The sequence below is a fragment of the Camarhynchus parvulus genome, chromosome 4A (genome assembly GCF_901933205.1).
Source record: "Camarhynchus parvulus chromosome 4A, STF_HiC, whole genome shotgun sequence".
In the NCBI taxonomy this organism is placed as follows: Eukaryota; Metazoa; Chordata; class Aves; order Passeriformes; family Thraupidae; genus Camarhynchus; species Camarhynchus parvulus.
The window spans coordinates 7,379,740-7,395,408 of record NC_044600.1 but is presented as its reverse complement, the minus strand read 5'-3'; the positions used below and the strand labels follow the sequence as shown (position 1 = coordinate 7,395,408).

At 46.4% G+C, this 15,669-nt stretch overlaps 1 protein-coding gene across 6 annotated transcripts in view; it reads right to left on the bottom strand.

Annotated features, from left to right (window-relative positions):
* The window catches only part of MBNL3 (muscleblind like splicing regulator 3), a 91,869-nt gene that overhangs the window by 32,540 nt on the left and 43,660 nt on the right, over window positions 1–15,669 (bottom strand). For all 6 annotated transcript variants that reach the window (XR_004061466.1, XR_004061467.1, XM_030967982.1 and 3 more), the window contains exon 3: window positions 199–363. Coding sequence is in view for 4 of the 6 variants with exons in the window: in XM_030967982.1 (XP_030823842.1) it covers window positions 199–363 (165 nt within the window). In the remaining 2 variants the exon portion in view is untranslated. The remainder of the gene's footprint in view (window positions 1–198; window positions 364–15,669) is intronic.

Sequence of the window (15,669 nt, the reverse complement as noted above, 5' to 3'; positions counted from 1 at the left end):
TTTGCCCAGTTCTGTGCAGCACAGACAATGGCCTGAGCTCAGGCACAGGGCTGGGACCTCTGTGAACAGACAGGGAGGGACAGGGAGCAGTGTGAGCCCAATGGGCCAGGGCTGTAACTCACAACTGGCTGTAGGGACAGGGAGCAGGGCTGTAACTCACAACTGGCTGTAGGGACAGGGAGCAGGGCTGTAACTCACAATTGGCTGTAGCTGTGCGCCCGGGAGCATGAACTGCATCTGCTGAGCAAACATGGCTGCGGCCGTCTTCTGCTGGATCAGGTTGTTGCGTCCATTTATTTCAAGCTGTGTTTTTAAATGTGGGGGAGGGTGGAGATATTTGCAGTTCTCTCGGGTACACCGGCCCTAAAAAACATAATGGAACAGCATTTCAGTGAATGTAACACCCAGGGCAGCCAGAGAAATTTAATTAAGGATTGTTTGGGTTACTGGAACAACACAATCATCGAGGCGGAGGCGGCTAGGTAGCTACTGCGCCTCTTTTGTGATTTTTCTATAGTAGGTGAAGAGAAGAGCAACATGACTTCTCCTGCAGTAACACTAACTGAATACTATCAAGCTAAACCAAAAAGTCAGGCTTCCTGATGTTAAAATGATTGTTGTAAGAAAAAACCCCAAACAATCTAACACAAACACCAATACTTTCAGAAACTAGTGGCAACAGTTCCAGAAACAACAACAAAAATTCCCTGTTTCCTTGCGTGGGTTGCTTTTCCCCTCCCTCCCAACACCAGACCACTTAACTGGCCCTGACAACCAGACAGAAGAAACAAAACTGTCTCTACCACTTCCCCAGCTGCACTGGATGAAACTTTAAGAGGACAGCTCTGTAAGGTAGCACCTCTGATCCACAACATGTGGGTACCCCAAAATGCTGAATGATTTCCCCCCTTCACACTTTCATTTGTCAAAAGTGATGTGTGTTGCATCACTGACTCCCTCCCCCCTGCAATAAACATAAGCACTAGCCATGCCAGTGGCTCCTAAAAGACAAGAGATCACTGATGTTATCCCTGCAAATCAACTGAGATCACCACTTCAAAAACATGAATAAACTGTCTTACTTTAATAGTGTTTGCAAGTAGACATAAGAAGATAAGTATCACTAAATAAGAAAGTTAGTAACAAATGTTGTCATTAAGATGAAACAGTTCTTGAAAAATAAGGTTTTCTCTCTCCCACCCTTTCTTTTTGAATTTCTTCCTCAAGAAACAAGAGGCATACAGAAAACATGAAATACTTAATATAACTTTATGCAAAAATTGTGACTTTTTTGAGGAACAAATTCTTTTGAGCTATTCAAAGCTTATTATAATAAGGCCAGACCTGGAGGCCACAGAGCAGTTCCATGACAGATAATTAATAACAGCTCCTGTAGCCAGCAAAGGTACAGGACCATCCATTATCCAGCCTATCCCAGGCACAGTCATCAAAGGGCTGGACACAGAGTTCTCAATCTCAGTGTAATTAAATTTGTTTCCCAAAAGGGGGACTTCAGATGACCCCATGTACCTGCCCCTGTTAGCAGGATCACGTGCAGCAGAGCTGTAACCCCACAACCAGGTCCACAAGGATATCAATGTTACACACCACTCACCCAAGGCTCAGGTGGGAACCTCCTGGGATCAGCCCCTGGTGCATCCTGGATACTCCCCTGGGGGTTCTTTAAGGCTTTTGCAAACATACAGGTGAAATCACCGGACAGTCCAAGTAGCACTGCAAAAAGCCAACACCATGACCCACTGCAGGGGCTGGTTTTGAATCCCCAGCCAGGCTCCCCAGCATGCCAGGCTGCTGTAGAGCAGCCTGAAATTTCCAAGCTTTACTCTGCCTCCCTTCCTGGTGGGGATAACAGCTTCACTTGAGAGAGGGCTGCAGAGCTCGACTGCAGCTTAAAAGGGGCTGTTTGACATGTGTCATGGGAACAGGCTCCTCTCATCTTCTCCAAGGAGATCAGAGTTAAACAAAAGGCAAATAATTAAATGCAAGAAGTGATGGGCTAAAGCCAGTGGGACAGAAAAAAATACTTCCAAACTTTAGCAGCCTGGCTTGCTGGAATGAAACCCTCTGCCCTGCTCCTAAAAGAGCCCAGTGGCTCCCAAAAACCCAACTCAAAAGGAAAGAGGCTTTTTAATGCTATTGTTTTGGCTTCTCAGCAATCCAACAGCCCCAGATCCCCAGCAGTGAGTTAAGTGCTCACAGGCCCTGAGGACACGAATCTTCACCCCCAGACACTTTCTCACATCTGTGTGAAGTGAGGGCAAAATGGCACCACTGCAGCTGGCTGGTGCTCAGACAGCCAGCGCCACTACAAAGGAAATAACTGCACTAATCTGCAAGGAGAACACTGGGCAGGTTTGGGTCATCCTTCTCATGCTGCACAGGACCAGGCATCTCTACAGCCTTTCCCATCCTCTGGGACCCAGCAGAAGTCCAGGGTTCAGCCTCAGAGCATATCTGCAGTGTCCCACCTCCACAGCTCCTGGAGGGCTGCTGCTGACCAGGAGCACACCCCATGGAACCACAGGCTGCTCCAGCCTCAGAAATTCCTCCTGACTGTAACTTGGCACAAGTGCTTTGGGTTGGGGAAACACTTATTTCTACCAAATTTGGAATAAATCTGTGTAGATGTTTCTACACTGCAGGAATGGAGAAGATGAAAAAAAGAACTACTATTTTTTGTAAACAATACTTACACAGTTGACTTCAACTTGAGAAGGATTCTGCTATTTCAACTGAAATTGTGAATATCATTGATACCAGCAACCCCAGCTTGGTGTGAAGCTTTGTTCTATTTTTTTTTTCCTCAAAGCAGTTTGCTTAATTCCAACAGGGGGTTCTACAAACAGAATATTTTTACTACCAATAAAAAAACCACCATGCAGCACGAGGCGTTGGTCTTGCAGACAGAGTCTGTAAGCTGAAACCAGTGCCCACATAGTGCTACTGGTTTCAAGGACATGTATTTGTAAGAAACACAGCTGTGCAGGTGCTGCTGCAGAGCAAAGGCTGTGAAATGCTGTCAGTCAGGCCTGTGAGGGCTCAGAAAGACTAAATGAATCACTGCTACACTCAGATGCAAACCCATGCCTTTGGTCTAACTCCTCCCCACTAACATTTTCATCCTGAGCACCATCAACCACTGTGTTTCACTGGGGCATACTGGAAGCCATAGCTGAGTTGAGCTCCCCTCTACAGCACCACAGTAAGTTCTTCATCTCTCAGACAATGAATTTTAGGAAGTGGTGATGGGACAGAGTGACACAAAACGTTCCCAGTTTAGACATCTTGCTCTGTAACAACTTTCAAGATGCTCGCTCTATAGTGATGGGCACCACCAGTACCCCTTGAACTCCAACACTGGTAGGGGTGAGCCCTTCTTCTCCCCTTCCATCACAACACCCAGTTCTTGGTACTTCTGAGAAATACATACTGTCTTCAAGACCAATTTCAGCTCTACAAAAGCTGCCAGAAGGACAGAGGAGATGACATTTTTAACTCCTCAGTACCAGCTGCAACACAGCAGGGAAAGCAACAGGGAACTGGTAGCAAATCTGCTGTGTGGATACTGGGCTGGGGATAAATAAGGACAACTCCATTTTATACCTGAGTGGCCTAGGAATACAACATGAGAAAATACAACAAAGAGTTAGCCCTCCAATTTTAGAGCATATTTATGCTACAAGGCACAGCTTTCCTGCAGGGACTAGCTGTGGCTTCAGCATAACAAAAGCTCAGCACAAGGCACAGGACAGTTCCAGACCTGTGCACAGAAGACCAACTGAGGCATTCTCCAAGCTGAGTGTTGCACCAAAAAGCACCATTACAGCACCTGGAGTGGCCACTGCACATGTTGGCAGGGGGCTGGTGCTCAAAAACTGATCTGTGCTGGCAAGCAGCACACTGAGCCTGCTGGCACCAGTGCACCATCCTCCTGTAACTGGAAATCTGAAATTTGCTGCTGTCAATTTAGGCTCAGTACTAACTCCAGGACAGGCACATTCCCACCCTGTCCCGGGTGGCACACAAGGCTGCAGCCAGGGAATCACCACCCAGTAACAGACTGCTGCTGGCCTTGGCAACACGCTAAATATAGCTCTGTTTTCTGGCTCCTCACAAAATGGAAGGAGTCTGTAGGACCATGTTCATCTGCTTCTTTGCCAGCTACAACCAGGAGGGAAAAGCATATGGACTGCACTTTCCAAGGCTTGAAAAATGGATATTAAAAATAAATCATTAAAGGATTTTATAAGAGTATCTTCTCCCCATTTCTTCCCACACACTCCCCCACCCTTACAGTAGGCTGCTGGCATGTGATTGACTCTGTGTTGCCAACTTAAGTCATGCTGTGATGGCGTATACTGTAAATGGCTGGCATCTGACACCAGCTAACGTGACAGCAGCTTGCACTGCAACAAAGCCAGCTGTTTGGAGTGCAGCACTGAAGGCAGCACACTGAAACCCAGTAAAAAAGCTGCATTATACCTGGTTGTGTGGAGTTTGCACCTTGTCATCTGCATCCTAGCTCAGCGGGATGCAAATAAGAGCATTCTGGGTACTGCACCAGGCTGGATGAACCTTCCCTAAGCATGTTGCACAAATTCTCTCCTCCCTGGCTGCTGAAGTGAGTGGAACTGTGCTGCAGAAACAAGGCTCCCAGCACAAGCCCCAAGGCTTGCTCACATGTGCACCAGTAATGCACTTTGTTACAGTCTCTTTAATCCCGGACACCAGCGAGAGGTTCCAGACACACATTTCTGGTTTTAATGACTGCACACTACGTCCCATCAATCACAAGCAGTTCTCATGTGAAAATCTTCAAGCTAATGCGGCTGTTCACACACTGGAGGCTGCAGTAGGTTGGTGCCCTGACTGTGCAGTCTTTTCCACAGATACTGATGACATGTGCAATGACTGACAGCAAAAAGAATGAAAAGAGACCAGGCAGGAAAGGATTTCCATGTTTTGCACAAAACCAGGCACCAAAACACAGCTTGTCTACATAACTTTTCTCCGCATGAAGCAGCAGATCTCCACCTCCCCAAGAGGAACTCAGTGGAGAGGCACATTCAGAGATGTGCTGGCCCTGCTTACTCAGTGCCTGTCGCTCCAGTGCTGAGGCATGAAACGCTCTCTGCTTTCCATCCCACTCACCACATGCACACAAAGGCTCTCTCCTGGCCATGGATCCTTGCTCCTGCCACAGCCTTGCATGGCTTTCTCATACACAATACCACCTCAGCCACCATGGTGTCTGCTCCACATTTGCAGGGCAGGCTGCAAATTCATGCCATAGAGCATGAATTGTCCTGCAACAGCGGGAGGCAGAAAGTGGGGAGCTCAGGGTTGCATCCCCACGTCCAAGCAGCACAACTAAGAACATTTACTGAGCAGCATGTGCTGCTTTAGGTCTACCTTCCTGCCACCTGCTCTGTAAGAAAAGAGAGGTCCTGGAAGGCAGAGTTGGTACCTGGTGCCCAAGCTCTAAGTCCTCCACCCATCCTATAAGAACCTGCAGCTTTGAAGTTACACTTCTAGGACAGCAAATCACCAGTGCACCACCTCTACTCAACTGCTCACTGCAGTTTGTCCCTAAGCAACCTGCTCCAGGGCTGAGCAAGTGGCATGCTGGCTGGATTGAGTGGCTCATCCTGCCACCTCCAATGCTGCACCACACTCCTCTTTCCACACAGGTAGAGAGCTGTGCTGGAGAAAGGGAGATAGCTGTCCATCTCACTGCTGGATCAAACACCTTCCACTGGCAAACATCAAATAGCATGGAAATAGCATGTTTTCAACTGGAAAACAAAGGAGGCTGGAGCTGACAAGTCAGTCTGATCATTAGCAAGTGTTATGTCTCAGATAGGTGTTCATGCAGCCCAGCTGTCACTCGCTGCAGTTCAAAGCCAGCCATGAACACACCTTTATCTGCAAGTCCTTTCTACAGGCTAATGGAATTTCAGAAATTATGCTGGCAACTGAATCAGTGAGAACTGCAACCTCACAACCTCCCTTGAACATTGACCCTGGCCAATACATCAGGTAACTTCTGCTGAAGAGCAATGCTTTCTTTCCTCCTAGCAGTGTTGGAGCAGCTCACTTTCACAGAGAAGTTTTAAAGGGAAATGATGTAGAAAGCACTCCTTGAATATGTTCTCATGGAAGGCTGTTAGACCCCCCTACAAGCATCCTAAAATCCAGGTCTAGAAGGATATAGTGAAGTGATATATCTCCCCATTGCCCACACAGATCACCTATTTGCTTTGTTCCCATTACTTGTGTATTTCCCAGACACAGGACTCCAACACATCAGTCTCCTCACAGCTGATTTTCAACTGCAGTTTTGCTCCACTTGCAACAGAAACCTAAAACTTTTGATTTAGGCCAGAACAGGAATTATTCCTTTCCTCCTTGAGGAAGGGCCCATACTTAAAGGCTGTTGTCACATCTACTCCCCTTCCCTGCTCTCAGCTCCAGACTATGCAAACCATCCTCTTCCAAGTCTCCCTGCACAGTCTCCCAGTTTTTCCCCCAGGCTACTCCCCCAGTCCCTGCTGCTGTGGGCACCTGCACTGTGCTCCACCTAACCCATGACCAGTGCTATACAGGTACACAGATTTTTTTCCCAAGTCCTGCAGATGACACTGCTGCTTTTACATCCCTGCATGGCATTTTCTTTCCTACTAACAATGTAACACTCTTTGATTCACTCTCAACAAGCCTTTCCCAGAACTACTCCAGACCCAGCTACGCTGCTCCCTGTATGAGGCAGCTGATTCACTCCAACTCTGTATTTCATACTGCTTTTATTGAACTCACTCACCTTTTTATGGATTACTTTTCCAACCTGTCAAGACTATCTGCAACTCCACACCTGGTTCTCTAAAGAGTGTCTGTAGTTCCTCCCAGCTCAAAGCACACTACCAATTTAACAAGCATACTCTCTCTATTCCATCATTCAAGCCATCAGAACAAAACAAAACTGAGCAGTCCTGTCAAGCACATCCTTCCAGACTACCACTGAACTCAGTTTTCCAAGCTGTTGTGGGTAGTCACATAAAAATTTATCCTATGCTTTGTTCCCTGTCTTGTTTGGAAGTGGATTTGTGCTGCATCAAAGACTCCCAAACCTAATGCCAGCACTTCATTCTCCCTCTCTGAAATAACCCAGCACAAAGGCTTTCCAGTTCTACTGCTTTTTCTGCTCCTTTTGGGACAGATGTTGGGATTCTGGATAGTCTGTGCTCTGCATCCCTCCTACACCAGCAGCCCTGCTTAGACAGTATTGGGTACAAAGAAGCTGGTGGTCCAAAGTTACTTGTAACAGCAATAAAAAATACAGCACAGCTGGCTGCTGACATTTTTCAAATGCAGGTGTAACACCCATTTACAGAGAGCCCAGAGACTGCTGTTATGGTGAGGATCCTGCTGTGAACAGATCATAGCTGGAAAGAAAAAGCAAAATGTATCTTCTAGTTAGCATTACCAGATGGCAATCAGCCTCCAAGGCAAGGGAAGCAACACAGACTTCCTACCATACAGAAGCTTCAATTTCAATGTGTGTGAATAAAAATGCTAGAGTTAAGGTTAATCTGGTGGTTTCCAGCTATGGATGATACAGACCCTGTGAAATTCATGTTCTAGCCAGGAAAGAGTACAGTTCATGAATACAGAATTTGCTGGAAATAGAAGTCAAACAGCCCATGAAAAGCACAAACCACAGTTTTACAATATCTCTAGGGTGAGTTTTGCCTGACACTGAAATTCCCACCTCTGAGTATAAAGAGCCACCTCCCTGAGCCTGCGCAGATGAGAAGAAAAATGCTAAAAACTGCCCAGGTGTTATTTTGGCCCATCTCAGCTCCCCTGCAGTCACTGGAGAATCGTTTGCAGATTTTGTGCGGTTCTGAACGATGCTCTGAGCTGCAGCAGCAGCATGTCAGCTCTGACCCAGGGCTGCTGAGGTGAACAGGGACATGTCTTTTGTCAGGATACAGAGGACAAGAGTCAGACCTGCCTTTCCACACAGCTTCAGTGGAAAAATGAGAATAGTTATCACAAGCTCCCAGGGCTACCAATGTTCCCAGCACTCTCAAGGCAGCCCCAGCTTGTCACTAAAACAGCAACTGAATTTCATGGCTTCAATGAATGTTAGGTCAAGCCCTTTCTGAGCAAGCCTAGACTTGATCTTGACTGAATGAATGAACCTTGATGTTTTGCATGATTCCAAATGAAAGCAGGTGACATTTGGCAGCTACAACAAGAGTTTTGGGGCCTTCTGAACTGAGAGCTCAAAGCAAAGCTCAGTGGCACATACAAGCACAAAGCAGCTTGAAAACCCTCAGAGCACACCAAGCAGACATTCTGTGTTCACCTCACTGAAGGGAGGCTGGTACACTTTGCATAGTCCCAGTCTACCCAGTTTTCCTCTGCCTACAGCTGTGGGGCAGAGCCTTGGGAAGCCAATCAATGTTTGAGCTTAAAAAACCTAAAACATTATATCCCTCTGCAACAGTTCAGTGAAACACAATCACTTCACAGTCCAGGTAGGCTCTAGCTCTGTGTCCAGGGAGTTAGAAAAATGCACAAGGAATGAAAACAATCCCTGGCTCTAAGACACTGACGCTGCTCTTCAGCCTCCCCCTGTGACTGTTCTGCTGGGATATTTTTGCTTTGCAGGGAAGATGGAAAGAAGGACACACAAGGTAAAAAAATCCAGCATAATTTCTACAAAAGGTATTCAAGTCCAGAAATAAAGCTGCCAACAGCCAGCTGAGGAGAATGCTGAACAAACACTGCTAAAGAGCCATAACACTTCCATCTGTTTGTCATTCCAGCCTTTGTCCGTGAAAGACAACCTCTACCACAGACACAAACCAAGCTGTAGGGGCTGTGTTGTGTGCCACTGGCTCAGGGGGATGTGCTGTGCTTGAAGGTTCTCTCCCATCACAGGACTGGAAAGCTGCTCCTTGCCACCAACACACGATGACCAACCCTGTGGCACATGGCGAAGCTGACAGGGCTTTGGTGATCTACTTATTGCAGAGTTGCACAGGTCACCACCTAAAGGCACATAAGGGATAGCAGCACTTTGCCCAAGCAGGGGACACATTTCCCATCACATGGCACAAACAGTTTAGCAGCTGAACAATTTCACCAGGATATTAAAGATGTACCCTGAGCACATCACAGTGCTTCCCTCGCACCAGGGTAAGAGAGTGATCAGGTGCAAATGCTGGGAACAAACAGATGCACAGCATGGCCAAGCCCTACTGCACATGCCAGTCCTTTCAAATAGTCTGTATAAAAGTGCAGAGCACTTGGACAGGGGGGTTGCAAAATCAGATGTGCTCTGCAGGAACTCAAACATGCTTATCTGGGACTCGCTTTAAAATCTGCAGCCTCAAAATGCTTGTCAAGCTTGTTTTTGTTACATAGCTCAAAGCAGAGCAGGAGACAAAAACAAAGCAGCATTTCTATGTCCTCATCTCCCTTTTTGGTAGCACCTTAACTGGTGACAGCCACTCACAGCCATTGCCAATCACTTCAAACCACTGACCTCGGCAAGCAAATCCAGCTCCAGAAAGAAACGATGCCTTGTTACCACAGAGCTCAAGTACTATCACCCTGACATTTAAAAATATATTTTAATTAGGAACAGGGGGGACATGCAACTACTGCATTCCAGTAGATTCTAAGCAGCCACAGGCACTAGCCTAAATTCCCAAATCCTTATTCACCTGGCAATTAGGGAAGCTGAGAGCTGCTGTGAGTGAAGTTTTGCACATTGCTGAATACAGCAATGTTCCACTGAGTTTCCCCAGGACAGCACAAAGAGGTCATGGCTGTCCTCCTGCTCTCACGCAGGATTTTCATTCCAAGCTGTTTGTTATACTTGAAGGTTCTTAAAAACTCAGAGCAGTTATTTTGCTGGGGAAAAGCCCTGTAGCTCCTTCATTATATTTTTACATCTTGACAACTCTTTCCACCTCTGTTCCCCTGCCAAGCTCTCTTCTTTGAGGCCAATGGCACGCTCTGTTATGCTCAATGAAAAAAGTGTATTGATTTTAATGTTTTTGGTTTGTGGAACATTTAGCTTGCTCCAAGCAATGGACAGTGTTTACCAAGCCCAAGAAATATATATTAAAAGAGTATGGCACTGTCAAAGTATGTTTTTTGAGCTGTAGAGCCACAGAGCAGAAAAACATGTTTATCTGAGAGATTACTACTTCCAATAACAGCAATCTCATGCCACAAAAGACAGGAATAAAGACTCCATCAAGCCCTTTTCTTTTGTATCCACCAATACATTTTGATTATGCCATGTTTGTGAACCATATCAGTCTGTTACCACCACATATTTGAAATTAGGTTTAAACAGAGTAGAATTATCATCATATAGAGTTCTGAACTGAGCATTTTTAATGTCTTCCAAGTATTATTCCACTACTCTCCTAGGTTCAGGAATGTTAAAAAGCACAATTAAATAGGCTTCTTTAACACAGTATCAAGAACAGGCTCTCTCCAAGGTCTTTACAGACCTGCCTGGTCACAGAGCTACTGAAGGAAATGATCGATAACAATTACAAAAGGAGGCATTTAGTGTCCAGTAAAGACAGCACGTTTAGGAGCATGTTTAGCCCTGGGATCACTGCAGGTACAGAGCAGGATGTGGAGGAGGTGACATCCACCAAAGTTAATATTCCTGTGGGTTTCAATGTGGGACTATTTCTAAGTAAAAAAAAAAATCAATTCTACCTGGAAGATAGAAACACTGGCAAGTCATTGATTTTTCTTCTATAATAAATTACAAAAAAAGCCCACGCCAGCTCCCTGGAACAATACTGCACAAGTGCTGTATTAAAAAAAAAAAAAAAAAAAAACCACCACAAAACCCCAAAGAAAAACAAACAAAATTAAACTTCACATATGTCTTCTACCTTCCATCCTCAATTGTGTCCCTCCTGATTACTATTATACCAGGCCAGCATTTGAAAACAGCAAGTGCAGTTTCTCTTGTCCCTTAAACCATCTTTTCATTGTAAATCCCATAATCCAATTCTATAACTTTCACCAGCTGAATCTGTCAAGGTCATATGGAAAGTTGATGCTTCTGACATTCCTCTACCTACAGCGTCTGTTGAATATTACAGTTGCAGCAGGCAAACCACACGTAGACAGAACCAGGCAAAGTACATCAAAGCCCAGGAGAATAAATGTTAAAGTACTGTGTTCATGAATACAAATATCGGACATGTGACCACCTTTGGCAGCCTCATGGCTCAAGTTTACACAAGGGAAAAGGCAAATAGGGAAGAGCAGAGATTGATAACTAAGTGTCTGACCCAAACCCTCCCTCCTGTCCTGCAGAGGGCAAAGTCATGCTCAGAAAACCTCATTCTCACTGTGATTCAGAAAGCAAAATGAAATTGCAAATAAAAAGATATGGAGGTGGCTATGTTTGGTTGGGTTTTTCTAAGAATTTGGCAGAATACAACCATTCCCTGAGCAGGGAAGGATGTGGCTGGGCTCTGCCACTCTGGCTTTCCACACTTCAGGTGGAAAAACCAAGATATGTCAGAACATGACATGACAGTCCCTCTGTGCAATAGCTTAAGCCAACAAAGGAGGTGAGTGAAGGGCAACAGCAGATGCAGCAGCACAGGAGGGTGATGGCCTCAGTTGCCACCACAGGATTTGCTCCCTGGTATCTGTCAGAGCCAAGGGTCTGATGTTCCAAGGCACAGGACACCTTTCTGCTCTTGGCTAGGATTTTGCCCCACGGCACAGAGCAAAGCCAGCTTGCCCTGCTCTTCACCCTGATGTCCCACTGATGTCCCCAGTTGCTTTCTCAGGCTATGGCTCAGTTCACCAAAGACCAAGCTTTGTCCTCGTGCTCCTGTTTCAGCTACACGTGCCAGGCATTTTTGTGCACAGCAGCACTTTTCCCCTCTGCTCTGGCTTTGCAGAGAAGCTACCAAGCCACAGAAAAGGGCTGACTGTGTGCCACCAACTCCATGCAGCTCCAAGAAAGGACCCCAAAGCTTTCTGATCCATGCCAGGCCTCAGATTTCATGCCCACGGTATAATGAACTTGCTGTTGGTCAAAGGATTAAAGGTGCAGATACAAAAAGTACCTTTAAGAGAGGTCCTGCAGCCTGCTAGGCACAGCAGGCAAGGACCACACATCTCACATGGACCTTGGCTTCCAAAGAGGACATTCAGGCCAAGTGACATTGAATCACAACTCTCCATCTAGGAGGTAGAAAGGCTTGAAGAGAAAGGAAGAAAGAGAAAAAAGGAAAAAAACAAGCAAAAATAAAAAGAAAGCCTGCCTTGCCCTAGGCAAATATTCCACCCCAGTCAGCTTTTGCAGACTGATCTATTTAGTGAGTTGTTTATTACAGCCAGTAACATATGCACATTTAAGTCACAGAGGGGCTTTTTCTCTTAAAAAACACCTTCAGAAGTGCTCTTTAAAAAGCACCTGGCACTAGAAAGCAGATATGTGACCAGTATTTGCTACCATCTCTAGTGAAAGGAAGGTTAAGGCATTGTAAATGTTTGCTAGGAGCTGAGCCCATGGAGAAGGATAGCAAGCTGTGGTGGCAACAGGACAGACCTTTTTCCACAGAGGCAAACATGATGGGCTCACAATGCCAAAGATAATACACTGACATCTCTGTGGGCAAAAGGAGAGTTTGGCAGAGACAATTCTGGGATAAAACTGCAATTAGTGAGACATATTTAGGTGCAGTTCCCATGCACTAGTCACAAGTGCCACACCAGCAGCCAGCTTTAATGAACACGATGCCCAATTCTGTGCCAACATCTGAAAACCTGCTAATATACAATGGATTTATTACAACAACCTTGGCCAGAGCAAAACTTCTACCTGTTCTAATTACAACACTGCTCACAGATCCTGGTTCTCACAGTCTGTTATGCAGTCTCGTGAGGTCTGTGCAGATTCACACTCCTAACCTCACTCAGCCAAAGCAGATCCATGTTACAAACTAACAAAGCCCGGCAAGGAACAGTAAGCCAACACAGATGCTGCAAACCACACAGCTCAAGGGGGCTTTCTGCTTACCCTGCATTCCATACTGACCTAGATAGCCAAAATTTGGGGTCTGTAGGTCTCTACACTGACATACAGCCCAAAGACCCCAAAATCTAGCAAGAGTGGTCTGCTTTCTCCATGTGACGCCAGGAATGGGTATTAACTGATAATGCATTTTGCAGAAACCTTGATTTCAGCTGCTGAGAGATGAATTCCATGTAGCCACTGGGATCTGTTCCCTTCTGTGTAACAAGAGCTGTAGGACAGGACACTGAAAAGGTTGTATGCCTAGTTAGGTGGATGTATTCATTTACTCCTGCGGGATGCAACTTTTGGTCTGACCTAAATTCTCCTCTGCAGCACTGGTCTAAGTGCCAGAACAGCTAAGAAAGGAATGTGTCCTGCGTGGGCATACATGTGTGTCTGTCCATCCATCTGTCCCAGCTGACCAACAAGAATGGAACTGATCAGGGCTTTCCTTCCATTTACTTGGTGCTTTGGAGTTCATGTTTTTAATAACCTCCAGATTCACTCACTTAGGTTTGAGAGCAGAAGAGAAAAGCTGGGGGAGGCAGAAGCAACTAAAGCATATCCATGTGGATGTGCTTGCTTATTCAGACTTGAGGCACAAAAGCAAACTGATCAAATTACCATGGGGTTTTTCTGTCCTTCCTGTATTGCTGCTCTGCTTTCCAAACTCCTGCCCTGAGCTGCTTATCCTTGTCCTGTTCACCAAGTGCAGTACAGACTGCCTGAGATGCCCAACCTTTCGTAGATGAGGAGGTGTGCAAGGCTTACCTTTTGAAGGCTGCTTTCTATTAGAAAGCAATCTTAACATGACTTCTTTAGGCAGCAGACACCTGATCTCACGTATTTTGCTTTTGCTACTGACAAGAGATATCTTCAGATGCAGCACAATCCCTCCCTAAAAGGGTAGCAAGAAAAAGACCTTTCACTGCCCTCACCGGGCACAGTCAGGATGAGTCAGCTGCAATGCAAATGTTCATTTGTTTTTAGGTGGGATGGACCCATATAGATGGGGCTGGGAGGGATTGGAGAGATTTTTTCTGCAAGGAAGAGTGACCTTTCTTGAGGACATCTGCAGTCTCTCCGCCACGTGAGACGAGTAGCTGCAAAGAAGCTCCAGGGTCATTAGCAAGTCTGGAATGCAGCAGGACCAGTGCCTACGTAAGCAAACACTTCAACACTGCTGAAAAAACGCTCTAACTGGTTTAAACCAAGATAGATGGACTTCAGATAGGGCCCCGGCAGAAACCCCTGAACAAACTTCTCTTCAAGTGCCTCTGATACAGGCCACAAAGTAAGAAAAGTGCTAACACTTTTCCCCTGATTGGGCTAAGGACTGAAAGGATGCTTAAAATCATTCTCCAAGAATTAGCACAATCAAAACGGGAAAAAAAACAGTTTTGAGTAGTGTTTTTGTCCTACCTAATGTGAGCTCTATTCCAAGTAAAGACTTCTAAAGATTTTATATTACTGTGGACTCTTCAAAAACCCATGCAGAGAAACACAAAACAACAATGAAAATCCTCTTAATTCAATCTGTGCTTTATCGCACAAGGCCGCAGCAGGGGATTTCTGGCTGTGGGAATACAAATACTCATCAATGCTACAGCTCAGGGTCCTGCTCCAATTACTACTCAAACACAAAATGAGACAGTCCCAGCCTGAAGAGTTTTCAGTCTAAATACACCAGACTTGGTGGAAAAACCCCAGGCAGCCAGGGGAAGCCTCAGCAACACCCAGACTGCATTCCAGCTGCTCTGTCCTGAGCTGGTGCAGCCGTCATGCCTTTGATGCCTCCAAGCTCCTTCCTCCCAGCAGCCTGCCTTGTCCCACCTCTGCATCACTAGGTAAAAGTGATCCTGTCCATTTGTCTCCCACCCCCCAAGGGATTTCCCCCTCCCCTCTCCCGAGGATGGTGCAGAGCAGTTTGAGTGGGCTCTGGTGACAGGAGTGAAGTGGGCTGTGCGGGGAAATCCACGCCCTGCCGTGACATGCCAGCAGATGCTGACAGAGCTGGCAGTGATGGGTGGCCGGGGTCCCTGCCACATCCCCAAGCTCCCCAGTCCTATGGGAAAGTGGCTTGGGCAGCTGCATGGCTCCTCCCCAGAGTCACCCCCACCTCCCTCCCTTGAGGTCGTCCCTTGCAGCTCAGAGGTTTCAGACATCCCTGCCTTGCTTTTATCAGCCCTGACGGCTTTCCAGCTTCAAGCACCAGAGTCACTCAGCCTGCCTGCCTTGCTCCAGCTCCCACCCTGCAGCACATCACTGAGGTTTTACAGGCAACAGGATTGACACAGCAGGGAGTCAAAGTCTGCAGGGAGGAAACCATGATTACATCTTCATCTGCAAGGGCACCAGATGCACTGAGAAATAAAAATGACTGCTGAAGCAACAGGAGAGGAGTGCAAGAGACTTGTCAGGCTGCCTTGTACAATCCCTGCAGACACTACAACAGGGACAAAGAGGACAGGGGAGCTGCACTATGGCTTGGGGACAAATAGGCCCAGAGGGGAGGAGGAAACAGAGCAGAAAGAAGAAGCAGGGCATTAGAATAAGGCTGC